At 53.8% G+C, this 26,238-nt stretch overlaps 6 protein-coding genes across 6 annotated transcripts; 2 read left to right on the top strand and 4 right to left on the bottom strand.

Moving 5' to 3' along the window:
• Nucleotides 1-369: 369 nt before the first annotated feature.
• On the bottom strand, nucleotides 370-2,305 carry J7T55_014982 (uncharacterized protein; the record flags this gene model as incomplete). Its single annotated transcript, XM_053135304.1, has 3 exons — nucleotides 370-546; nucleotides 721-1,874; nucleotides 2,029-2,305. The coding sequence occupies 3 exons, from the start codon at nucleotides 2,303-2,305 to the stop codon at nucleotides 370-372; spliced, it is 1,608 nt and encodes a 535-aa protein (XP_052987069.1).
• A 7,081-nt stretch (nucleotides 2,306-9,386) lies between these two features.
• Nucleotides 9,387-10,460, bottom strand: J7T55_014981 (uncharacterized protein; the record flags this gene model as incomplete). The annotated part of the gene is made up of 1 exon (XM_053135303.1): nucleotides 9,387-10,460. One exon carries the CDS (start codon nucleotides 10,458-10,460, stop codon nucleotides 9,387-9,389), a length of 1,074 nt encoding a protein of 357 aa, XP_052987068.1.
• A 2,532-nt stretch (nucleotides 10,461-12,992) lies between these two features.
• J7T55_014980 (zinc-binding dehydrogenase family) lies at nucleotides 12,993-14,198 on the bottom strand (the record flags this gene model as incomplete). The annotated part of the gene is made up of 2 exons (XM_053135302.1): nucleotides 12,993-13,530; nucleotides 13,624-14,198. 2 exons carry the CDS (start codon nucleotides 14,196-14,198, stop codon nucleotides 12,993-12,995), a joined length of 1,113 nt encoding a protein of 370 aa, XP_052987067.1.
• A 2,707-nt stretch (nucleotides 14,199-16,905) lies between these two features.
• On the bottom strand, nucleotides 16,906-17,802 carry J7T55_014979 (uncharacterized protein; the record flags this gene model as incomplete). The annotated part of the gene is made up of 2 exons (XM_053135300.1): nucleotides 16,906-17,434; nucleotides 17,507-17,802. 2 exons carry the CDS (start codon nucleotides 17,800-17,802, stop codon nucleotides 16,906-16,908), a joined length of 825 nt encoding a protein of 274 aa, XP_052987066.1.
• A 1,677-nt stretch (nucleotides 17,803-19,479) lies between these two features.
• J7T55_014978 (cytochrome p450 97b3) lies at nucleotides 19,480-21,340 on the top strand (the record flags this gene model as incomplete). The annotated part of the gene is made up of 3 exons (XM_053135299.1): nucleotides 19,480-19,737; nucleotides 19,814-19,887; nucleotides 19,951-21,340. 3 exons carry the CDS (start codon nucleotides 19,480-19,482, stop codon nucleotides 21,338-21,340), a joined length of 1,722 nt encoding a protein of 573 aa, XP_052987065.1.
• Nucleotides 21,341-23,930: 2,590 nt separating this feature from the next.
• Nucleotides 23,931-25,893, top strand: J7T55_014977 (MFS quinate transporter; the record flags this gene model as incomplete). The annotated part of the gene is made up of 5 exons (XM_053135298.1): nucleotides 23,931-24,052; nucleotides 24,154-24,534; nucleotides 24,623-25,184; nucleotides 25,262-25,463; nucleotides 25,523-25,893. 5 exons carry the CDS (start codon nucleotides 23,931-23,933, stop codon nucleotides 25,891-25,893), a joined length of 1,638 nt encoding a protein of 545 aa, XP_052987064.1.
• Nucleotides 25,894-26,238: the final 345 nt, after the last annotated feature.

Here is a 26,238-nt window from a genome sequence, read left to right as displayed (position 1 = left end):
GCCACAGATAAGTTGATCCCAAAGCCGACCCCCGTCCGTTTCAAACACCAACCAGCCAGCGCCATCTGAGATAGTCCAAAAGATGACAAAAGATGACAAGACCAGAGCAATACGCCACTGAAACTCTTAATCCTGGTAATTTAGGAGACCAATAATAAAAGATGAAGATTTCCTCTCACGAAGATCCACGGCCATAGCGATCCACAGCTCAAAGTGGAATATATATGTTTACATGCTTGAGCTCAACTACCACTGCCCTCAAGCAAACGCCGCGCTATTATCCACCAATAGCAACGGGTCTACCAACGATGGCCGGTGATGGTGATGAGAACCCATCTGTTGGTGTGTCTGAGGCTCGCTGGCATGCAGTCAACTGATGTTGACGAGTCCCTCTGGGTTGCGCCAGTCAGGGACAAGCTCATCCATGTCGATGTCTGGGTTCTGCCGGGCATTATACAGCAGCAACAGTGATGCTAGTGCTACCCTGTCGCATTGCATATTGTTTGTGCCGGCGAGTTCCGTGAGGAGAGCCCAGAGATTCGGCAACTGTATAACGATGCTCGTCAGCTCGAGTAAACAGAGTGAGGGGGACTGACTGTCACCAAGAGAGCAGGGCTGTATGCGACGACATCTCAACAAAACGAAAGGGGCCAAACTGAAGAGAGTCTAGAAAAGGTGGGGGGAAGGTACCTGAGCCCCTAGGAACACTTGATCACTTACGTTATCCTGAAATACGCGCTGCATCTCCTCAGGGACGGCTCCCATTGAGGCAATGCTTCCAGGACCAGCGCCAGATCCGGAAGACACTTCCGAGTTCATCTCGCCGTCGAACATCATGACGTCCTGACCGGCATGCATGCTGTTCTGATGCTGCTGCTGGCGTCGGCGGGCCTTCCTTATGACTTGGTCGAGCTCCTGGGTATACATCCCCTGGGCAGACTCGACGATCTTCTCGCGATAGCCCCGGCTCTCCCAGACTGTCCATTTGGAGGACGACTCTTGGATGCTATCGAGAACGTTGGCTAGTTTGCGGCCACGTGAGCTGCGCTGAGCCAGCTCGGCAACACTGTTCTTCTGGAATGTGGAGGTATAGTAGCTGGTGACCATCGAGTCGAAGTCAGGAAAGCCAGCCGCTCTCACGAAAGTGAGAATAGCCTTGAAACGAGATGTGTTGGTGGCTGTGGAGGCTGAGTTGGCGGTATCTCCAGGGCTTGCTGAGCCAGAGCCTTGCGAGCCCATGGTGCCTCTTCGAAAAGCCGACGCACCGGTGGATTGCCTCGAGGGCTCTATCGGTGTTTGCATCTCTGGAAACAGCGGAGGACTCGGCAGCGGTGGCTGCATCAGCTTCTCCAGGAGAACGTCTTCCATGCCGGTGGCGAAAGAGTTCTTCTTGGGGGTGTGCATTCCTCGCGAGTTTTGAGGCGATGACATGAAGCTCATGAACTGGACCCGCATCTCCTCACGATGTTGCGCACAGGGACCTGTCATGCTATTGCAGCTGCAGGACATGTTGAGATACTCGTTTGCGAAGGCTGCGAGGTCACCATCTGGTGTTGGCAGCAAGGTCGGGTCGGGGACCCAGCCCTTGTTCATGTCATCCCCAAAGCCATCCATGGTTCCTGGAGGTTGCAACCGAATACCGGAGACTTGGATTGGCGATTGGGAAGAGTGGTGGTGTTGGTTATGAGCAAAACCACCGTTTGGGTGCAGATGGTGTATTGGGTAGTTCGTGATGGAGCTGTTGCTGCTCACGCTCCCTGCACTGCTGCTCCGGCTGGACAGTCCAAGGTGTACGTGGTGGGCGGCTTGCTCTGCAGCCTGCTCGCGCGCCAGACGATCCTTTTCCTCGGCAACTCTTTCTTTTACTTTTTGTCCTAAGTGAAAGAATAGAGTTAGCCAAATTCACACAGATATGGGCTCGTGGCGTTGCCAGTGAGGACAAAGGCAACCATCATGATGTTGGACCATGACTTCAACCTGAACGAAGGCTATTGGCCACGAGAAAAACGAACGAGAAGGAAGACCCACGATGATTTCGTTGTGCTATCCTGTTCTGGATCCTTCGTCGTTGAACGGCACCTGGGCTTTGAGACCTCGTCTTCTTGGGCTGCGTGGGGTTGGCTGGGGCCACGGACGCCTTCTCTGCGTCTGCAGCTGCTGCAGAATTCCCAGGGACTTGTGCAAGATCTGCTGGTATTGTGCCGGAAGTCTGTGTGGAAGAGACGGAAGAAATGGTGGAAGTGACGGAGGAGGAAGATGACACCGAGGTGTCAGAATGGCTTCCAGAATTTGATTTGTCCTGCATTGCGGATGATACCAGACAAGAGTCAATAATCTTGGACGGACGTGTTGGGGTTGGGCTGCAGTAATGCAGTGCAACGCCCGAGAAAGGCTGAGCAGGTGTGTCAGGACCTCGTGGCTCGTCGAGCCGCGTTGGTTGACAGCACCGGAGGAAAGGTGACAGCCGTGGTGGAGTCAGAAGTGTCCAACAAAGATGACAGTGCCTATGCTGTGACAACGCAACACAGCACAAGTGGCAAGGGGGAAAGTGGTACGGAGTAAGGGTAAGAGATAGGGCTGCAGCTGTTGGGCGGGAGAGAAAGAGTGTTGGTTGGTGATGTCGCAGAGCTGGTGGAGTCTTTGACTGTCTAGTCAAGTAAGGGGAAGTAATGCAGTGATATATCGATCACCGAAGTCGAGCTGGATGATGGAGTGTGATGGAGTTTGCTGATGGGCTAGGTGGTGATCAAGAGGAGAGTCAAGCTTTCCCGATATCAGGGACCCAAGAAGGCGGCGAGGTTGTTTAAGTGTCAAGCACTCAGCCAAGCCCGGGAGCCAAGATGCCAAGCAGATTCGACAGTTGAACGGTCTGTGTCTGTGTCTCTGGGGCCTGGTGGTGGTGGTGGTGGTGTGTGGATGAGCAGGAGAAGGATGAGGATGCTTGAGACACACACACGCGCGCACACACGCAACACGTCTTGGAGGAGACGAAGATGATGGGGGGTGTGAGTATCAATTCCGGGGTCAAGGCCAAGGCTAGGGTAGGGACAAGGACCAGGTCAAGGATGAGATGAGATGTGGGAGACGGTGGGGGATCCATGAGGGCCACTCGACAGTGTCATGCAGGGACTTTGTGTGCGCGTGGGCGTGGGCATGGGCGTGGGCGTGCATGTGTGGTACCCTTTTCCTTTTTTCCTTTGCTCTCGCAGGATGGGGGATAGGGCGAGGGCTAACAGACAAGAGGAACGGCTAACAGGGACAGGAACAGGAGCAGGGGAGATGGAAGAAATGGAAGCTGACTGACCACGAGGAACAGGGACGAGGAGACCAGACGAGACGAAAGAACCACACCCAGACGATGGACGATGGGGGACCAAAGGTGCTCTGCCTGTCTCAACCCGCAGATGGAAGCTTCAGATGGGATACCCTCGAGGGGTACCAAGGCGTACCTTTGTACCTTTGTACCTGGGAATGGGGATGGTAATTTGGGATGGTACCAAATGTCGAGTGAGCCTCTTTCTCGAAACGGCTGTTGGTGAGAGCCGAGAGGGGAGCCGCGTGGGAGAGGCAAGAGGAAGGAAACAGGAGGCAGCAGGCTAGAGACAGGGGTCCCCTGTCAATAAGACGTGGTAGTGAATTTTGGAACGATTTAACCCACGAGGAAGGTGCAGCACCGACTGGCTGCTCAAAGCGGTTAGCGCCGATATTTATTTCTCTCGTCCTTCCCTTTTTCGACAGCAAGAGAGGAGTGAAAACAAGGAGAGCAGAGAGGAGAAAAAGGTCCCTGGCAGCAGGGGGCAAGGGGGCAACTTGTCGAGCAGGCAAACCTTGGGTCGGAAGGCTTCTTGTTGTGAGGCTCGACTGGGACGAGGAAGTGGGAAGGAAGGCCTTACAACAGGTTCGAGCATCTCAGGCCCGGTCAACACCAAAAAAGGACGGCGACGGGGACGGCACGCGAGATATATGGACAGCCACACATGACCCTCGGGTCAATGCAGCCTCACAATGACGTCGCCAGGCAAGCTCGACTGTGACACTGTCAGCTCGCTCACCTTACTCATTACTCACATCGCCCACTCAATCTCAACCGAATCGCGATCTTCAGCATCTCTCACTGCGTGGCCAACGGGCTGGAGATGTCGCTGGGACCCCTACAGAGGCAAATCTTGTCAGGCATCGGGCATCCTGGCACCGGCATCCATCCAAATTAAGACCATCAGTTGAGATCGACTGACCAACCAACCGCCTCTACGACTATCAGCCTGAGCACCAGGCTGAGCGATGCCTACTGAAGCCATTCCGACATTCGGTCGTGTCTGGCTCGACTGTATCATGAGACTTTCACGGAAAACTGCAGACTTCCTTCTCTTGCGATGCCCCCATCGTCCATCTTCTCGCCTGTAATCTGGACTGCCTACTACTGCTCGAAGGATCCACGCCGGGGAAATCAGCGCGGAGATGGTCAAGGTGTCGAGCAGCAGCCAGTGAATGCAGACGAGAAGGCCGGTTGTTTGGCCAAGGGCCTCACCACACAATCCTCGCCCGCACCGTCTCAAGATCGGCATGGCGATGACCTGCCAACTTGGCCATCCCTACGGCCTTTTGAGCTGCGAGAATTAAGTCTGGGAAGTCGGCAGATCAGGATCTAGGCCATAGGCCCGACATCAAATACCCTTGATTGTGTGCCAGAAAGGCATCCCGGATCCTTTGCCCGCTTTTCCTTTGCTGTTGTCATCGCCGGGAGCCTGCGCCTAGCACCTTGTCGGTGTGACGGGGCTGTTCAGACGTGAGAGCCTGGTCGGAAAAGGGCAGCCGGCGCGAAGGTTTCCGATGACAGGAATTATCCAGCGATAGTTGCGTGTTGGACTTCGTGCTCCAATACCAAAATTGATGGTCAACGCGTTATCTCCTGAGGATTCGTCCAGCAACCATGCTGATCACTGTAAGGCCGTGATATCGACTTCCGAACGATCAGTGGCTCAAGAGACAGTAACGATGACTGCACAGCGCAGACAACGCATCTCTGTCTATGAGAAAAGACCATCTTGAGTTGATTTGTTGCGCAAGATGGCATCCACACGCAACCGCCGGTGCACACGACTACGACAAGGTTTGACATCCTTTGCCATAATCAAATTCGGGAGGCTGTCACAGCGCCTCCGACGCTATTCTTCAGCGCCATACCCCTGGAGTCCAGCGCACGAGCCAATCAGCAGCACTGCCTGGCTGCATTCCCCAGGTGCCTCTCAGCACCTATCCCATCCTCCGAAAAGACTTATTTCGAACCGTGCAGCAGCCACCTCCAGAATTATCTCAAACCCAGGCGTGTCAAAGTGTGGCTTGTCTGTGACCAGTCGTTACTGACCTGGTAAGGACTTCAGACTCCGCCGGCAGGCTCACCCACTGGGTCCCAGCCTCTTTCGCTGTCATACTGATGGAAACACGATCGCTGACCCGGATGGCAAACGCGAAGTCGCCTCTTCATGACATTCCTTCAAAACCAGATAAGGAATGCAGAAATAAACCACACTGCGCGAACATCTGAGCCCTTTAGCTGTCAATCAGGGCAATCCAGGGTCCTGACACACAAGTAATGCCGAACTAGGATTGCGGGAGATGGACAGCTGATCAGGATGATTCGCGATCGTCCTAGAACATGGAGAGCAATGATTTGCAAGGCTGCCAGTCAGGGCTTACTCGCATGCTTGTCTGCTACCAGTTGACATGACAACACGTGGACCTGTCCACCTTGCAGATGTAAGTCCGAAGGATCGGCACCGTTTCAGCATCGCAGCGTTCATGCCAAATTCTAATGGTGCTCTGCTCTTAGGAAGTCGAGCGAGGAGGCAGCATTGGCCCGGCTCCGAAGCATCCATGGCCATTCTGAACCCCAGTCTAAAAGCCTGGGGGGTCTTCACGAGGGCCTAGCCTGCATGCCCAGGCGTTACACACACACCCTCCGGTTCTTGGCTTACAGGATTTCCAAGAGATCTGGTCGCACGATGGAACGTCAAGCATTGGAACAAGCTCTTCCAAGCCATTTAGGGCCTCTTACAAGCTTTCACCAAGCATTGGGATCACTGGTTGACAAAAAGGTCTCATTGAATTCCTGGTCTCGGGCTTCGATCATCCTCGTCCATTCCTGTTCAACGACAACATGCTACGCTTGGACCGCATGCAAGTCAGGCCGGTTTGGAATATAGACCGAGGGATCGCGACTTCATTTACTCAGCAACACCATACAGCGTTGCGGGTGGGTCCGACCTCCCCTGAGTGGAGTTTGCTGAGATCCTTCAGGCGTATGCATCATGAGAAGCACGCCCTCTTGCTGTTGCGTGACAGGAGCGCTTCCGCAGGATTGTCCCCCTCTTTTCTTGGCAAAAGGCAGAACCATTGTGAACCCTTGAGAGGATGCTATTTGCTACACTCAAAGCACCTACTCACACTACCCGGACTAGGCTGGGCGTCTGGTGCGCTTTACATTCGTCCCGGCTGTGATGTGGCGCTGAACGATATTTGTGGCTAGGAATCCGCTACTGCATATCCCATGTATTGCACCTTGGCCGGTGAGGTCAACCAATTTTGTGGACAAGCCTTTTGGAACCTGTGGCACTTGGACAATGGAGAAGTGGACAGCTCCGGATCCAGAATGATGGGCCCAGCATCGTGTTGCATCGACAAGGGCCACCGTGGTGGGGCGGCTGTGCGTGGAACACAACCCGCTTAACCGGAGGTGTTCGCGGAGAAACCACGTTTTTGCTGATGGTTCCCGCCAAATGGGACTGTACTGTGCCACAGTTGTCAGGTTCGAATCGACTTTATTTTTGGACCAGACTAATGAGTGAGCCTTTATCTGTGAAAAAAGTTTACCCGATGACCCACTGTTGCGCGGCTATCCCTAGCAGGTACTTGGATGGCAAGCAAGGACACGCGGATTGACATCCGACGACATGGTCCCCAGCACTGGCCCCGGCCAACGCAACGGTACATCTTCCAAGTTCATCCCAAAACCGCGCCGAAGATCTGACCGCATGATAATTTAGTGTATTATCAACCACTGAACACGATTCCCAGCTACACCTTCAGCCCGTCAGCCACGTGGTTGTAAGATTGACAGCAAAGGCACGTGCAGTTGGCCAGCCGGGAGGCTCCCAGCGTAGCAGTCTCAGTGGGTTGCTTCTTTGTTGCTGGTTCCGCCTTTCCGCCGCGGGAATCATTCTGCAGACTATCAGAGGCTAGAGGCGTATTTGCGGTTAAATACAGCGACGCGGAAAAGCTTACACGAACAACTTTCAAAGGTCCCTCCTGAAAAGAGACACTCGCACATGATAGGACTGTGCCCGAGATCTCGCAGCGTATCACCGAGATAGGGCCACTCTGGATCCACTTTCCAGGCGTGCGTGCTACTGCCGCTGAGTGATGGAATCCTCAGGGGCACACGTGCACAACGCGGCTGTGGCAACACAACACGGCCGAGTACATTGCTCGAAGCCAATGCATGGGACACTTGTGATCTGTTTCATGGTCTCAAGGTCGTGGGTGTCGTGTCTGTTGTGTATGACAGGCGAGTCCAAAACCGAGCTTTGAGATGTCCGAAACTCAGGGTTCGGATCTCGGTGATGGGTAATGCCTGGGCAAGTAAGATTACTGCCGGTGGCACAACAGCGCATCGTGTCACGGCAGCTGCCAAACAACGAGACGAAGAAACCAATGGGTGGACGAAGTACCCTGCATGGGTATCTTAACCCGCTGTGATAAGATCCGGGTTAGGATGGCCGCAACCCTGCGCCCACGTTTCTGGCCCCATGTGCGTCTTGCTCTGGAACGACGATGACACCCGGTTCCAGGAACTATGTGCTTAGTACCCAAGGTACCCGCGCTAGAAGGACACAATAAGCATCCATTTTTGTGTGCTTTCGTGCTGAAGGAAGCTCGGAGACCGCGGCTGGTGGGCAAATACAATTCCAGAAGGACGTCGGACGCGCAAGACGCTCCCGGACCGCATTCCAGCGACCATCCTAGGCCACTGTTACTTCGTTCAGTTTCGAAATGCATGCAGCCATCTCCAATTGAAGCCTGCGTGCCAGATTGTCACCTAACGCTATGGCGGCCGTTTGGCTGTCTGGGGGGCTTTTCCAGCCGCCGACGGCGGTCGAGTGTTGCTAGCTCCAGGTCTCAAGCGCCGGAAAAAGAGGAGAAGCCGGTAACGAATTACACGAGGTAGCATTGGGCGACGCATGGAAGGAATTGGGCAAATTACTAGAAAGATGGATTGGTGGCTGCCTGAAGAGGGAGCGCGTTTGCAGGCTAATCGGCTGGATTCGGCGTGGGCTGCGCTTGGGATCTATCCCGTCGAATCGCATCTCTTCTCCGATGTATGGGTGGATAAGCTCGAGTCCGCTACGATGCTTGTAGGACGCCATCTGTGATCGCTTGTCAAGGTGTAAGCGCGATAGATGACATGCAGTGAACAGCCTCACACCTTAACCAAAAGACCATCGTTCGGCTGGTCACAGCAGCTGCCCACCCACGCACCGTACCGAAACGCTGGGAAGGGTGATCTTCAACGCTTACCAAACGGGCAAAACTGGGTCACTACTGTAAGGCAAGCTTTCGATCCGCCCCGCCAAGATCTACTTGCATGGGAGACCCTTGAAGACTTGGGTCGGGATGCAACATTCTCAAAAGGTCCCTCCTGCGCGGCCTGTGATTGGCTGGTGTTTCAACGACATCTCATCCTTCGTGCGTGTTCACCACATAGCACCATCTCACCTCTGCCTGCCCAGCGCCTCTCTTTCACTCATCGAAGCGATAGGATCCTCTTGGGAAAGCTGCTGCCAAGGCAAGTTAGGATCACCTCGTCGATGACCCAGCGGATCGTCGATGGGTCATGACGAGGCTGTCTCTGTTGGTGGCAAACATTCGGTGGATAAAGTGTCAGCCAGAGCCGCTCATACTCTACAGTTTGCCGGCTACGGGCTACCATGTTTTACACGCGAATGGGACACAAAAAAAAGGCACAATTGTGGATATGGCGTCGGAGTGGGAGCAGGATTTGTCATGTATTCGATTGAGGCTATTCCAACCGTCGCTCCTAACGCCAGCGCCTGACTCGCCACGGAGGATGAATCTATGTACGCCTTGGAACGCCGAAGTGAGGACCACAGCAAAGCTGTCCAAACCAAACGAACCCTGATGACCGAAGCAATGTCATACTGACCAATTCGAAATGGATGGCTGCCGTGAAATGAGACTGCACACATACGATTCCCTTACAGACAGTCAAGCGCGGACAAGGACCCCCAACTAGCAATGGTGTGCTGCGGCGAAATCAGGAAAAAGCTGTATCAGAGCGGAAATGGCTATCGCACTGAATTCAGTCTTGCTCAGGATCTCACCGAGACGGCGTCCAGCCTGCGCAACAGCACCTCGACCTCGTCCTCGGACGACGAACTCGACGAGTCGTCCGCCTCGCGCCGGCTGTCCAACTCGGTCTCGAGAATAAGATCCACTACGCGCGAAATGTCATGTTTCTCTCGCGGCACCCAGTGTCCGCCCTCAAACTCCACGACTCTGGTCCGTCCTGGGTTACACATACCCGCAATCTGCCGACTATCTTTGACCCACGGATCGCAGCGTCCGATGACGTGGACGGTGTGGCCTGGGAAAAGCTGAGCGTCCGCATCTGAGTCTACTGCAGCTGAGGCATCTGATGGTGGAATTTGCTTGTTGCCGCCGAGCAGGTTCGTAGCAGCCATCATCCCCGTGACGGCAGCCTGCGCGGCACCTCCGCCCGTCGCGCCGCCCATGGCCACGCAGAATCGCAGGTTGCTCCACTGCGGCGAGCCGATGGCCAGCTCGACCCCGAGCAGGCCCAGGGCGGCTAGTGCACCTTGTGAGAAGCCGACCACGCCCACGACGTCCCGGCTGCGGACGCCCTGCGCCTCGAGCTGCTGGGGGATGCTCTGGTTGGCGATGTCGAGCAGGCCCATGACGCCACGGCTCAGGCCCTCGGCGCCGCGAGGGAGGTTAAGCCCCAGCGACGCAGCGGCGCTGATGGCTGCAGCTGGAGAGACGCCTCGCCGGCCGGGCCCGCGGGCTCGGACCGACGTAGACCCTCTGCGCTTGTGTTCTGTGGCGGACGGGCGTCGGGGAGACGCCGCAGTCTCTGGTGATAGGAAAGAATCTGAGTCTTGTGCATTCTTGCTGGCTGAAATGTTCTTCTCGACCCCGGCGCCGAACCACCGGTAGTAGGCCTCCATGCCCTGAAAATACGGCAGGATCCCCGGCCCCGGGGCGCTCCGCAGTGGGGCGTCCACGTAGATGAGGTCAAAGTAGGGGCTGAGGGCTTTTGCCAGGAAATGTGTTTGAATTCGAAAGATGGCGGCTGAGCTGCCTGCACCGTGAAGGAGGAGCAGGACTGGCTTGGAGCCGAATGCTTCGCTCCTGCGGCGCGTCATTCTGAATTGTCGACGTAGATGTAGCCAATTGTATCTTGAGAAGGTGAATTCAAATGGTTGGTTTGGTGACTCGCATCCACTCTTGCTAATGGAGGTGTCCCGTCTTGCACGCTGTATGAGATGGTACAGTTGGCGACATACAGCTGCAAGACCCCGGGAACTCGATCAGGGTAGGTGCTGTGAGCAAGCTCCCATGGGGACGCTTAGTACTCGTGTGACTGTCTTTGTGGAACAGGTGAAGCTTGGCTGTCTCAGCTTGATGTTTATGTGTTCCACAGTGCCTCGGTTTGGCAAGCTCTAAATTTTGGTGCAGAAGAGCAGTGTTCGAAAATAACCTTCATCGGCACGAAGGAAAGAGTTTGAGATGTTTTGAGGAAAAGGTGAAGTCGCGGTGTATCAAGCCTTGTGCTGGAACCGTCTGATAAAGAACAAGATAGATGATATTGCAAATCTTGTAAGCGCAACGTCCAAAGACGGGTCTGGCTCACGGGGTATGAAGTTGTCAACGCTGTCAAGAAGCAGTCACAACCAGTACGCTGACCATCCAAGTCAAGTTGTAAACAGTTGCTATACTGGGTGATTTTCAACCATGCTCATCATGCCGGATCGCAAAAGGGGACATCCGGGTCACGGTATATTCCACTTTTTGTCTATAATCTATGCATATGCAAGTGCTGCTTCAGCGGCGACATCGCAACTAAGGAACCCCGGATCTAGATTGAGATGCAGTGCCCACGAGGCAAAGTGGCACTAGACAGCCACCCTCATGAATCGCCACTGCCCGTCAGCATTTCTGAGCGGCGCACTCCACGAGGCGAGGCTCTGCTGTCTGCAACTGCGAGCTGGAAGTAGCTTCCGTCAGCCAAGACGGCGGCAACATTTGCCAAGAGCTTGCAATGTAAATCTTGTGTGGTAGAAGTTGAGATAGGCTAACTAGGTACCTTGTAGGTTCGCCTCGTGGCTGACAGGGTTGCTGACCGGCAAGCACGATGTCAGCCAAGCTCGTAGGTAGGGGTCACGCACAGTCTGCGGCGCGGACGGAATACCAAAACTCAGCGCAGGCGAGAACTTCATCAGAAAATGAGTTGTAAGCTCTCGGTGGCCAAGGTTTGGTGAAGATGAATTGCATTCTCATAAGCACCGACAAGCTGACCTCAGAGCCGAAGTGAAGCTTTTGTCATTTTAACGGCAAAGTGCTATTTAGCTACAGGATTGCGGTACGTGTTTTTGATGGAACAAATGCCTGGAAATTTCAGCAAATCACAGCTTTAGACGTGTTGAAAGCGCGGTACCAGAAATTTGGGGACAGGACTCGATGATAGACCGTGGCACTTTGCACTGAAGCGTTACCTCTTGAAGCTTCGAACATCAAAATGTTCTATTAAATCTTGTAATACATGTGAATGTACTGTACAGGGATGTATTTCACCCAGCCTTATGGACTTTCGCCTACAAAATTTGATAAAAAGTCAGCTATGGAGAACAGGAGCCTGTATGAAACTGAGCGGGAGACTTTGGTAAAATGGAAGCAGAGTTGCTATCCGACTAAGTTCTGGCCTGTAAAAAGTATTTGATGATTTCTTCAAGAGCCAATCTCACTTCTCTACGTCTAAGTAATCTCCCTTTCATTCCAGATGTCGACTCGGAAAGCTCCAGTGTCCCTGCAGTATCGATTTTCCGAGACGTTTTCCCGCTCAAAATTCAATTAGGTTGCAGCGCAGATTGTAAACGACGATCAAGGACAAGGTGTTCCTCAATATTGGGTGTGATGTCCAACTCATTTCCAGTCATAAGTTCCCAGATGTAACCGTTACTTGAGGTCATGATATCTTTGGTCTGCTCTGAATCACTTATGAACAATGAATTGTGACACATTTTGTGTCACCATTTCGATCTGCTCAATAACACAGCAGCATTATGTAGATCTTAGATTGCTTTAGATTGTTAGCGTTAAGAGGCATTCACAAGAGGAAAATAAGAAAGAAAAGACTTGTATGGTGAGGTAGTCCGTGACTAGGTAGAGGCCTAACACGTATTGGTCATATGTGCAGGTAGTTTCCGTGGTTAACGGTCAGCGTAGGGGGACTGTCATCTGGCTGGAGCTCAAAACTGGGCAAAATGGCACTTATCGCACGCGACCGTCTAAGGTCGCTAACAGATTTATGAGTCTCATAAGTGATCATTTTCAATAGTGATACAAATTGATAGGATATGTCTCACGTCACTCAAAGTCAAGAAAGCTTATATCTCGCATGCATCCCGGTTTTAAACGCCTCTACCTTCAATAAAAGCTTGTTATGAATATACATACATCACAGACAACCATCCGAGTGCACCTCCGTCACCATCCGTCTTTCTCGCTGCAGAAGAAGGTCAATAGATGGGGCGGACTTTTTGACATGGAAGGCCGAGGAAGTGTTGCTGTAAAAGTGCAAAAGCACTGATATTGTAGTTGAGAAATTACCGCGTGGCCGAAGAACAGCCCGAGACGCCAGAATCGATTAATCTCAAAGTAGCCATAAGGCCTCATCTCTACTCCCGGACAGCTCCATCCAGACGATACACCAGCTTCTGGCCACTGATTTGACCCTTTCGAATGGCCGTGACACCCTCGCCAGCAAGCCCCTCGAACCCACCCGGGCTGATCTTGGTCGGGTGCGGCGTAAGCCTACCCTCATCGAAGAGCTTCTGGATAGTCTCGAAGAAGGGCTTGGCGAACTCCTTGACGCGAGCGTCCCCATCGTTGCCGTAGGGCGCAGGCCACGAGCAGGGCTTGCCGCCCAGCATGCTGGCCAGGATCCAGTCGGGCTCGACGACTTTTCGCTTGGACTCCGGGTGGGGGTCCAGGGCCGTGTACTTGCCACCGCACCGGCCGAGGGCCTGGTAGCAGATCTTCATGGAGCCCTCCTCGGTGATGCAGTCCAGGGCGTAGTCGAGGGCATTGGCAGTGTGGGCGCGGATGTCGGCGCCGCAGGTGGGTGAGTTGTAGTCGAAGACGGCGTCAGCGCCGTAGGAGCGGACGAGGTCGAAGTTGCGAGGTGAGCAGGTTGTGATGACTTTCACGTTGCAGCTTGTTTGTGTCAGCAAATGGGAGCGGAATTTACTGCAAGGTGCGCAATGCAAAGTGTGCACATGCGGAGGAACTGGTGGAAGGTGGTCTCACAGTTTGAGGAGTTGGATGGCCATGGTACCGGTGCTTGTACTGCCACCATAGACCAGCACCGGCATCTGCTCGCCGGCAGCCTTAAGAAGCCACTCGGTGGGTATGCCCAGACTCCAGAACAGCGCCATACCCGCGGTGGCAATCCTCATTCCCATACCTGCAGCCTCCTCAAACCCCATGCTCTCAGGGATCTTGAGCGCCATGTCGCCATCGAGGGCAACGTACTCGCCAAAGGCACCAGCCCTTGGGCGGAATCTGTTCATACCGTCCGCACAGCCGCAGACCCTGTCGCCGACTTTGAGGCCGGGACGGGAAGCGGCGACGTCAGAACCGATGGCGACGACGTATCCGGCGCAGTCGAAACCGAACATGGCGCCCTCGGCGATGAAAGGGCCGACCATCTTGGTGTCTACTGGGTTGAGGGCGACTGCCACGGTCTTGATGATGATGTTGTCGGCCTCAAGCTCAGGGACGGGAGCATCCTGGCTGATTACCCAATCGCCCTTCTCGCCCGCCAGGATAGCACGCTGGGTCTGAGGAAGCCCTGGGGCCGAAGCCACGGCAGCGGCGGACATGATGGAGAAGGGAGAGCAAACAACGAGAGAGGTGGCTGGAAATGGAATAGAAGTTATTGGAGTGGGAGAGATTGGGCAGTTGATTCGAGTGTCTTTGTTTGGTTGAGAACCCAATGTCACCGGGTATTGATTAGGTGTTCGTCTCTCCTTCCGAAGAATTTGCCATCGTGCCAGGCCCAAGTATTTAAGGGTGAGGCACGGCAGCTCCGATGCTGAAGGTCAATTCAGCTCGGCGATGGCGCTCTGGTTTGACAGTCATGTCTTCGGAGAGCCCAGATCCTTCCCGTTCAGAAATGCGCCGTGAGGATGGCCGAGGCCGTCAGGCGTTGTCAGGACGCGGCGGCTGGATGAGGGAAGAGGAAGGCTTTGACATGGCGGGAAAGCCTAGAAGCAGTCATGTCTCTGGTCATGTCAGTAGTGCAGCAGCACGTTCCCCCACATGCTGCCATGTGGGAGAAGATTAGAGTTGTATGATGGCGCAGTCAGGAGTGGTCACCCTGTGGTCAGCAACTCTGACAGCCAGCCCACGTTTCTTGAGCTCAACTCAGCCAACCTTGGCCTGAGGAGGATGTATTTGTATGCGAGTCCTCTCAAAGTTCTAACTCCTCACCACCGTGTTTATTTCTATCTCTCTCAAATTCTTTGTTCTGGCGATGTCTCCCAAAATGCCTCCACTACTCAGCGAGACCTGTCGACCCGCCCAGCTCGCCGACCATGATGCCTAGGTACGACAGACAAGTCGCGGTCGGCACGCAGTCTACAGCGGTAGGAAATGTGAGATTGTGGCCACAAATAAGTGAGTCGCGAAGCAAGTCATTTAGAAGCAAGTTCCTGAGTGAAATGTGCTCTCTGAAGGGAGAGACGCGAATTGAGGCGGTGCACGCTGGCACATGGCAGCTGTCTTGGAGGGGCAATGTGAGGATCCAGGCCAGGCAGGCCAGGCAGGCCAGGCCCTCTTAGGGACCTGGAATTTGCCCCAGGCGACCAAACAACCCAATCCCCTGCAAATGACCCCCCACCTCTCACCTAGTGCAAATAAGATGTCAATGAGAAATCGATAAATTGGAGATAAATTCCTCGTGAGCCGTAAGCTTCAGCCAAAATCCTGTACACCCTCAGCCTGCTTGAAGCAGTAATTGCAATAATCCTGGAATGCATGCACGATCCTGCATTATGTAGGGCCCCTTGATGCTACCCGTCCCCAATTGACAAGTGAGACACGGTCTACAGTACTCTGCGGTATCGTGAAGATTGGGCCTCGACGGATGAGGGAAACGGTTGAATTCCCGAGTGTTACAGTCAGGTACTGTACAGCACCGTAACACATGGCAGTGTCCTTACAGTGAGATCCGAATCGGGCCAAAGGGATCGATTCCTCCACCTCCACACCTCCAACCTACAGGGCATTACCCCTGTGCGTTGCCGACTCGACCGACCCCCAACCGTTTATCTCTCATACGGTGGTCTACTTCTCACTCCTTCCACCTGCATGCTGAAGCAGGCAAGGCAAGCTCATTCGCCGTGGGAGCAGGTCTACGCCATGTCCACCACCGCCGTCGCCTTGCGGCTTTCATCCAAGGCATCCAAGGAAAACGTGCTCAGCATTCAAGATATCGGCAGCTCCTCATTCCCTTCTCCCCATGTCCCAAGGCTGCCAACCCTCACGATGCTGCATGTCCATCTCTTGCATACCTGGGTACTCCCCTGTCTGTGAGACAAGTACACGTGGCACACAAGAGCTGACACTGGACGAGCGGAATGAACAACGAAGCCGACGCCGCCTCCTCGTCGTCTTCCAGTAGTGACTGTGCGAGATTTGCAGTCTCTTGGCCTCTGCATCGAGTGTGCTCAACCCCCGTTCAGTCTTCGAATTAAAATCTCATAGGAACAAATTGCTTATATACGGAATGGTCTTGTGAACATGACCTGGCTATGTACCCCCTCGGTGGACAATGTGCGATAAGGTCATCCAGTTTGCGATCCTGCTCTCTCTCACACACGACACCTCCACTCCTTTGAAAGCTGACAACTGTCTCGGAGACGGATATCATTCTGGCCTACCGTGTCGAGACACCAACAGAAAACAGCACCGTGCAGTAGTGCCATGAAAACGTGTTCCCAGACAGATACCCGACTCGACACTGAACGCCTGCCTGGACCCCACGTTGAGCAGCAATGGTTGGGCAATTTCTGTGAACGGGATGTAGCCTGATCCTTCGCGCCCAGAAGTCCCCAGCCGAGCCGCAGCCACCTCTGAGCAACTCAACCACCTCAAGCACACGCCCTCTCCATCACCTCTGCCTCCAGGCACCCCCCAGGCACCCCCACCGAGCTTGAGCTTCAGCCCAGCTCACACGAGTCTAGTCGCCGGCCGCCTGCCCCAACGGGCCTGCCTGCCGTCCAAGCGAGGGCGAGATGGGGCCTCGGGTCTGTGCCGCCGTTGCCGATCATTCTTCTTGTGCACATCCCTTGCCTGTCGTGTGTCGTCGGTGAGGGGAGGGGTCGCGAAGGTGGTCGAAACAGTCAATTATTACCAAGCCCACCACGAGTGTGGCTGCGGATTTGTGACAAGATAGGAAACGCCAAAAAGTAACATGAGAAAGGAAGGGTGGTGTCCGGGGGAATGGAGCCCGGAGCGGGGATTGCCAGACGAGAGTCCCAGCATCTGTAGCTAGGTCAGCTGGCCACGACACGGGACCCAGGGTGTTCAGAACTTGCCCGGCGTCCTGGCTCCGCGCAGCGCTCTCTCACTGTCACTCGACGTCTCCGACGACACCGCTCCACTACCACCCTTTGGCAACATACGCAGCCTCAAGCCCGTGAACACACAGAATGCGACGGCAATGATCTCCATCAGCACCGCCATGCACAGGAAGATGGTCACATCCCCCTCGAATGGGTTGAACTCTTTCAACCCGCTGAAGTCAGCGAGAAGCCCATACACCAGTCGCACCGAGATAAACGGCGCACACGCCGCGAAGCACACCATCAGCTTATTCTCCTCGGCCGGAATGTACTTCCACTGCCTGAGAAGGTAGCCCCACAGGCAGATGGCGAAGACATAGATCGCCAGAAAGATGCACACCGCCGCCTGCACAATGCTGTTGGATGTGATGTGATTCGACGACTCGGCTGCTTTGGTGCCGCCGTAGATACCCAGGCTTAGGCCGGTCAGGGAGGCGAGAGAGATGAGAGAGAAGATCCTTGTGGATATGCCGTGGATCACGAAGCGGTTGCTATTGGATGGGACAAGGACAGTCAGTGCTGTCACGGCTCGCATTATCAAGACAGGGGAGGTCAATACTCACACCCTCGTCAGGAGTGCAATGTTGAGCACCGTCAACGGTGATAGCCCGATAGACTGGCAGATCAGGGCGCCTCCATACGTTGTCCTCGACGGGCTATTGATGGTCGCCAGTTGGAAAGCTCCTGCGAGAATCCGCAGCAAGGAGAAGGTGATCAGGACCAGCCACCCTGAGCCACGGCTCCATCCATGTCGTGAGCAGAGGATGAAGGCACATCCCAGGTAGACGGTGAAAAAGAAGAGCTGGATGACTGCCACACCGTCTCGGTAGGTGAACACTCCAAGCTCAGTGAAAGCCATGGCGACGGCGTCTGAACGGGATGGCTGCAGTGCTGGAGGCTGAAAGCAGAGAAGAGACCTAGAAGATGAAGAGAAAGAGGGAGAGAAGAGGCGCAATGATATTCGATCCTCTATCTGAGGGCTATCAACAACGTATGATCAAGCTTTAGCCAAGCCTGTCAAGCAGTCAGCCAGGCAGGGAGGTGTGATGATCTTGCAGATGGGAAGACGAGAACAGGCGGAGAGAGAGATGACAAAAAGGGCCTCGAGCCGAAGGAGAGGCGACTCCCTCCCTCTTATGTCAGTCACCCATTGCGAAAGCCTAAGATATTGTACGGTCATGAGGTCCAGGCAGGTGTCACTCGGGCGAAGGTATCGGCGGCCATAGATCCCAATCACGGCGGCACAGGAACCAACTAATCAGGCAACGCCTAGCTCGGTCGTTCCAAATTCCGTCCAAAGAAAAGAGAATGAAAATGGAACCATGGGTTGGTGAAGGAGAACCTCAGGAAAGAAATGCATTGAATGCATCAACATGTCGCGCTGGCGACTGGGGCTCTATCGACTCCGAAATCGAAAGCATGCCTCCATTCCAAATGCTGGCTTACAAGTGCATGACCGTAAGCCACGGTACCTTTTTCCTTACAGGGTTCCTTTTTCCTCCCTCCACTTAGCGGGTAGCCTTGGGGCATGACTGTCAGCACGCACAAAGTGGCGGATTGACACACGCCCTGGGGTGTAATGTGATATTAATGAGGAGTTTAGTCTGTGGGTTAGGGGAGTTTGCTTGTATCTCAATCACTGATCTCAAATCTAATCTCAAAGACGTACCTTGGCATCAGAATCCAGTCATCGGGGCTCGCTTCCGAACAGAGAGCTATGATGCTGCTGTGCCTTGCTTCCGTCTGGGAGCTGTGTGAGCACGCATGGCTCTGTTCTCATGACTTCGCCAACGTCAACAAGCTGAGGTCGATCCCAAGCTGCTGGGAACGCGCCGTTAGAAATGTCAGCCATTGCGAAGTCAAGGACTGGGCACGAACCTTGGGGCGTATGATCTTTTTATAGTGTCAGCATTTTCGCCTCCCAGTCAGCGATGTTGCTCAACTCTCTCACCCGAGGTGAAGCTGTCCTCGGGGGTTCCGAGAACGAGGCAACTCATCCGGGTGCAGTAAGGCACAACCTAGCTATCCATACCTGAGCTTCACTGGATCTGTGAAGGAAAATGTTCTTATTGGCAGGTCGACGCCATCAAGCCGCCTCCACCGTCACCCATGCAGGGCGAGCACGTGGTGGGAAGCCTGCCCCTGTCGATCATGGCGACAACGCGAGGCAAACTCGACAAACAGTCCTCCAGATTCCATTGTCATCACACGAGAAACATCTAATGTATCGAACAGTGGCAATCGTCATGCCCAAGCCTCTAGTCATGACGGCGAACGTTGCCGGACTGACAAACCTGATGACATCGCGTAACCTTGTATAAAGAAAAGGCTGACTCCCAGCAAACTGTGTCTGACTTTTCCAAGCCATCATTATCAGTCATCACAGACGTTCTCTAACGTTTCCGCGCCAAAGAGAACCCTAGGAGAGGCAGCCTTGCGCAGGACCCTCGGCAGACCATACCCCTGAAAGCCTCAGCCTTGCAGGTTCCCAGGACACAGTACCCTCCAGGCGACCAATCAGTTAACACCAGCAACCATGGATGACTTCTTCTCCAAGCCTATGAAGCTGGTCACGCTGGCGGCGGCTGGTGATGCCTTCATCTTGGCTGCTGTCTGGCGCAAATGGGGTCCCACAATCTCGTACACGCCCGCCTTCCTCAAGGATAGCTACCTCAACAGCTACCTTGTATTCTTCTGGGCTTCGTGGTGGTTGCACTTTTGGGGCTGGCTTTGGTACCGCTTGATACTGAAGCCCAAGTATCTTTCCAAGATGCGACACCTGCCTGAGCCTACCGTGAGTGGCCTGATTATTGATTGTTGCGTGGACTTGGGGATCGCATTGTGAAAGGCAGTACTAACGTGATATATAGGAAGGCAGAAGTTGGTGGTTTGGGTACGGTGGCCGCACCTTTAGCGAGGGTAATGGAGCTGGTCCAGCGGAGTGGTGAGTGCCTAACCTTCAGCATATGATGGTCCAAACACCCCCTAACATCATTGCGCCTCATAGGTCCCGCACGCTGAAACACGATGGTGTCTTTCGTTTTCTGGGTCTGTTCAACTGCGAGCGTGTCGTCGTCGCTGCTCCAGAGGGTCTGGCCGAAGTCCTGACGCGGGTGAGCGACTTTATCCAGCCCATTCACCTGTCGTTCATCGCGCAGTCAATCCTCGGACCCGGTGTCGTGCTGGTGAACGGGGAAGAGCACAAGCGCCAGCGCCGCCTCTTGCTCCCATCCTTCGCTATGAAGCATATCCGGGCCCAGCAACCTATCTACTGGTCCAAAGCAGTCGAGGCAACCGAAAAACTCATGAACTTCACCGCCAGCACAGCCAACACACAATCTGACGGATACAGTGACAAGACAGAGATCGGCGAGTTGGCAGGCTTCACTGCTCTGGACGTCATCTCCAAGGCAGCGCTTGGCGTCGACTTTGAGGCTATCGCCAATCCCGACTCACACCTCATCCAGAACTATCGCACTGTCTTCGAGCCCACGCGCATGTTTCAGATCTTGAGCGTCCTCAAGTTTATCATCCCACCAAACATTGTCAATCGCATTCCAATGAAGCACAACACCGAGGTGCGTAACGCGGCCCGCGTGGTTCGGGAAGTGTGTCGGGCCACGCTGCGTGAGAAGCGCGACAGGTACAAGCGCGGCGACCTGCACGACTCGGACATTGTGTCGGCGCTGATCCGCGACCGCAACAAGGAGCTCGAGGAGGACGACGTGGTGACCCAGATGATGACGATGCTGGGCGCAGGCCACGAGACCGTCTCGGTGGCCATGACGTGGGCCATGTACGAGCTGTGCAGGCACCCGGAGTGGCAGGAGAAGCTGCGTGCCGAGGTGAGGGCGAAGCTGCCCTCGCCGAGGGCCACCGGCGCAGTCCCGTTAGCCGAGGCCCTCGAGATCGAGAACATGCCCCTCCTCAACGCCTTCTGCCACGAGGTCATCCGCTACTGGCCGCCGATTCCCATGATCATGCGCACGGCGGCGGTGGACACGACCATCATGGGCCACTTTGTCGCCGCCACTACGAAGGTTATCCTCTCCGTCACGGGCACGAACCGCAACCCGGACCTGTGGGGCCCTGACGGGCCTAGCTTCAACCCGAACCGCTTCTACGACGAGGGGAACGACAGGTACGACTCCACGGGCGGCGCCAGCACAAAGTACGCGCACCTGTCGTTCATCCACGGCGGGCGTGACTGCCTGGGCCGCAACTTCGCCAAGGCCGAGATGCTGACCGTCGTCGCGTGCTGGGTCGGCCGCTTCCAGTGGGAGCTGGCTGACCCGCGCGACATGGACGAGAGCAGGGTGCCGCTCTCTGGTGGGAGCTTCTCCAGCAAGCCGCTGCACGGGGTGTGGTGCAAGGCCAAGGTTGTTCCTGGGTGGTGAGCACGGGAAGCTAGCTGGTAGGGCGTGGGCCTCGGTTGTAATGTGATGGGCGAGGCCGGAGTAGGGAATGTCTTTTGACCGCATTGGAAAGAAAAGGGGGTGGTTGTGCTAGATAATTGTTGAGAAGATGTTAGGAGTGGGTTTATCGCGTTGGTGAAGAGTCTACACAGGTAGGTGCTGGCATGGCGTTTGAATAAGCATGAGACCGTACATACTAAATACGTCCGTTCTCAGAGAAAAGTAGAGTCTTTTTTGGTTCTCCTCACAATGGCCCTTTAGTTTTTTATTTCTCGAGCCCACGGGATTGCCATAGCTCATTCATGTGAGGCTCGCTGTCCAAGTAAAACAAGTCTGCTCACCCACACTTTCGAGGGTTTCACCCGTCTCAAGTTTAAATCTGCAGAAAGTCTTGAAACTGTTTCATACTGAAACGCTGTGTGTGAGCAGAAACACCAGAAAATGAAGCACTGCTGGTCACGTTTGGAAGAAAACATAGGATTCGAAGAACTGCTTTCCTCCGACTCCTTCTTACGATGATTTCAGTAACAGTAGGCCAAACTGAAGAACAGATAAGGGGATTGGGATTTTTTCTCGGGACTTTGTTCGTGACTATGTCAATCGACATGGGAGGAGGTGAAAAGCGTATGAGGATCGAGATGTAATTTTTGGTATTTGTGCTTCATCTTGATACATTCGTCGTCTCCCATTCAGGCCGAGATTCAGTGTTTCAAGGCGCAATTCTCCAGAAAGTCGAGTTTAATGCCCCGGTACATGATAGATTACCTCCCTTGACGAAAAAGGCGTGCTCGCATGGCACACCGATGATTGATCACTCGACTACCGGCGTGTCCGTGGAATCCCTTAGAACTCCAGCTACCCAAAGAAAAGTACCTGTGCAGTCGCAAATGATACAAAGAGATGATTTTGACACGCAGGATTACATTGTCATGGCGCAACCAGTCAGCTATCATCGTAAATAGGTGCATAATGCAATCTAATTCAACTCAATGCCTCAGCATTCATTGGATCCACTCCACATTCCAGAACCTGTTTGAATGTCTGATGTGATGTGGTAGATACTAAAGAATGGATAACCAATAAAGAGAATGTTACGATGAAGCATGTTTTCATATTGAGTCTGGTGCTGGGTAGAAATTCTAAGTGCTCGGTGTTGCCATTCTACTTGAAGTCGTCCGTGTGCTTTTGTCGCAGTGATGCTCGCAGCGGCCGGTATCCATTAAGCAACAAATGTTTCAGCTCCTGGGAATGAAAAATCTGTCTAGAAAACAGTTATATAACTGATCCGAGAATGAGTTTGCCTTCGTGTGTACCAACGGGTTCCCAACCTTGAGGGCAATCAGTCGGGCCTCGATTACATGCGTCAGAGTCAGATAGGGAACGAGCTGAAATCAAGCCACCGGCGAAGACGTCGTTAAGCGACTGACATAAGCTCACTACAGAAAAGAGCATATTCTTAGCCAACAGGAGGTCCTCCTTTTCGCTTATTGCATGCCAAACTAATCCCAGGCAGGTATTGGCTCGTGAAGAAGCCGTTATCAGGGCGAACCTCGAATTTGTAATCCTCTAGCCACTTATCTAGATGCTGGAAGATCGGGAAGTGGGTGCCAACTGGATCCATCGCGACGCGCAGTCCTCACCGCTTGCTGTCGGATGTTACCGAAAGCATGCTGCGCTCCTGGCGGACGGGAGTCATATATCCGAGGTTGTCTGGGCGTAATTCCAGGAGTGTCATTGAATGTCCATTGAATTGCTTGGCCTGGCGTAGTGACGGCGTGAGCACTCGTTATGTTCCCAAAATTTGTGAAGAGCATTGTTGCCATAGTGTTATTGCATATTATATAGTGACTATAGGGATGGCTGAACTTGTTTCTCTGGAGCTGTACGCTAACGTTTGGGATTGCTACAAGCTCAACCTCGAGCAGAGATCGACGCTGTGGTGCAGGCACGGATCGGCCAAGCTCAGTGGGAGTTTGCGCAATATCACATTTGATAACTTGGCTTTCGATCTCCGCTCAAACTTGGCAGAGAGTCGAAATCTAGGAACACCACCAGCCTCTGAACAGACGAAGGATGGTCACATGGGACGATTCCTGCATTATTTGCGGAGCATACTGACTCACAATTCTGCACAGCTCGTTTGGTCGACTTCAAGTAACGGGCTGTTGCAGGGGTGTCGTCGTGCTCGTCGTGGGGGCGTTGTGGAGTCGTCCAAGGTTTCCCCAGGTGGGTAAGCCGCGCTCTCCATGGGGTCAGGCGGTGGAGCCGGCGTAGAGTCGGCCTTCGCGCGGGGAAGAAGTCGGAACCTCAATGACGTTCGCGGAGAAAACCGCCCCATCTTGAATGCACCTCGGCCAAGAAAAGGACCGAATGGCAGACACTGCTACATGCATGTTTGTTGGGTGTCGTAAGAGAGGAAAAAAGTCTATCTGTACATCTCACATCTGGATCCCGACATTGGCATTTCGTTTCTTTTCCGAATGTCGTCTGGCAGCCTGTCCACATCTTGAAGCTTGAGCGTCTCGTTTCCTGCTCTCCAGAGTTTCAGACGACTCGATAACTCGCAGCAGCCATGTCATCTGTGCACTCCGCGTCCGAGGCGCCTCGGAAGTCGACGATATGGGAGGATATCAAGGCGTATCGAAGGACCTACTGGCTGACGGCCGTAGCATCTTTTGGCGGCATGCTCTTCGGGTGAGTCCACTGAATCTGCGCGTCCGTGATGCTATGGGTCAGGGTGTTGGGTCGTTATACATGCCCATTATGGTGTGCTGACTTATTTGTTTCGCCAACAGCTGGGACACGGGGCTCATTGGTGGCGTCTTGACGATGGATGCCTTTCAGCACTCCTTTAACCTTGACAGCAAGAGTTCCTCTTTTGCTAACTTGCAGGGCAACATCGTGTCCGTTCTGCAAGGAGGCTGCTTCTTCGGTGCTGCCGCCTCGTTTTGGCTCAGTGACAAGATTGGTCGAAAATGGTCTCTCATCAGCGCCGATTTAATCTTCATCATCGGCTCCGTCATTCAAACCTGCTCCGGCCTCGGTACAACAGACCTCACGCAGCTCTATATTGGCCGGTTCATAGGAGGCTTCGGCGTCGGCCTCATCAGCGCGGTCGTCCCCACCTACATCGGTGAAAATGCCAACAGGGAGATTCGTGGGAGGTGTATTGGATGGTATGCACCCCCAACAACATCTTATCTTCTTTCTCTGGGATAGATATTTGTATCTCTGCGAGCCGCGCTGACATTTCACCGTACGCAGCATGCAACTTTTCAATGTCACCGGGATAATGCTCAGTTACTTCGTCAACTACGGCATCAGCATCCACATTACGAGCCCCACCGACTCAGCAAAGTGGCGCATCCCATTTGCTCTGCAGATCCTCCCCGGGGCTCTCCTACTCTTGGTCATATTCGAGAACGAGTCGCCGCGCTGGCTCGTTGAGAAATTCCGCATCGATGAGGCTAGAAAAGCCCTATCCCGTGTGCGCGCTCGCCCGACTGACGACCCTACTATTCGTGAGGAGCTGGAAGAGATTATTACAGACTTTGAGGGCAAGGAGAAGCTTTCTCTTACCCAGCAATTGAGACTCGCTTTCTCCAGCAAACAGATGCTATATCAATCGTCTCTGGCTGTCATTTTGATGTTTTGGCAACAATGGACTGGGACGAACTCGATTAATTATTACAGCCCCCAGATTTTCAAGAGTGTTGGATTGACGAGTAGCTCTGCGGGTCTTTTCGCCACGGGCATCTACGGTGTCGTCAAGGTTGTGTTTACTTCTCTCGGTTTGATGTTTGGTGTTGAGCAAGCTGGAAGAAAGGTAAGTCTCTGCGTCTTAGTTCCTGGTACACAATTTACTTAGCATGAACGCAACTGCTGACGACCTATTTTCGTTAGTGGTCCCTCATCTGTGGCGCTGCTGGTCAAGCTTTTGCCATGTTCTACATTGGCATAAACCAAGCCGTACACCCCACCGATACGAGCCTATCAGGCAACAACATCTTCGCTATTATTTGCGTGTACCTATTTGTTGTCTTCTTCTCATTTGGCTGGGGCCCTATACCCTACGTGCTCTCATCTGAATGTTCTCCAAATCATGGTAGGCAATTCTACCCCAGTCCCGTCCGGGAATACGAAGAAATTAACACAACCAACCAGTGCGCTCCCTAATTATGGCCGCGTCTCTGATGACTCAATGGCTCTTCAACTTCGTCATCGCAAAGCTCACTCCAATAATGCTCGACAGCATCACCTATGGGACGTTCCTGCTGTTCGGCGCCTGTTGCATCCTAGCACTCCTGTACGCCGTCTTCTTCGTCCCGGAGACCAAGGGCGTCCCACTCGAAAGCATCAACCTCCTCTTCAAAGACAACATTATTGCCGGTGCCACTAAGGACACTATCCCAAGGTTCAGCCGCGCGAGAAAAATGCAAGCGCATCATTTGACATCAGAAGAGCGGACCGGCGTCGATGGTGGAAAGGTTCTGGATGATGAGGAGCGGGATGGGCAGGCAGTGCATGTAGCCTGAATCAATGAAGGACCACGGTAGCGTCGAAGATATCAGCCCTCGCGAGCCCTGCACCGATCCGAATTTCTGGACTCATTGCTAGGTTCCACGTAGACTCCAATGATATTGTTCAAATGCCATGAATTGTTCAGATCTAGACCCTTCGAGGGCATCAATCGTAACATGTCGAGCTTGAAGTCAGGCAGAGAGGGCTAACAAAGATCTGAAAGACACGAGGGAGGGTGGGGAACGACAGTAGTAGAAGAGACTAAGTCTAGTCGTAAACAATTATACGATGTCACTTGTACCTATCGAGTCAGCCCGAATCACTCACAAGCCGCGAGGCGGCCGGGCTGCACGTATTCC

The sequence above is a fragment of the Diaporthe amygdali genome, assembly GCF_026229845.1.
Source record: "Diaporthe amygdali strain CAA958 chromosome Unknown NODE_53_length_281289_cov_64_976018, whole genome shotgun sequence".
NCBI classification, from domain to species: domain Eukaryota; kingdom Fungi; phylum Ascomycota; class Sordariomycetes; order Diaporthales; family Diaporthaceae; genus Diaporthe; species Diaporthe amygdali.
The sequence above is the reverse complement of the archived record's forward strand: the minus strand, read 5'-3'. Positions and strand labels throughout refer to the sequence as shown.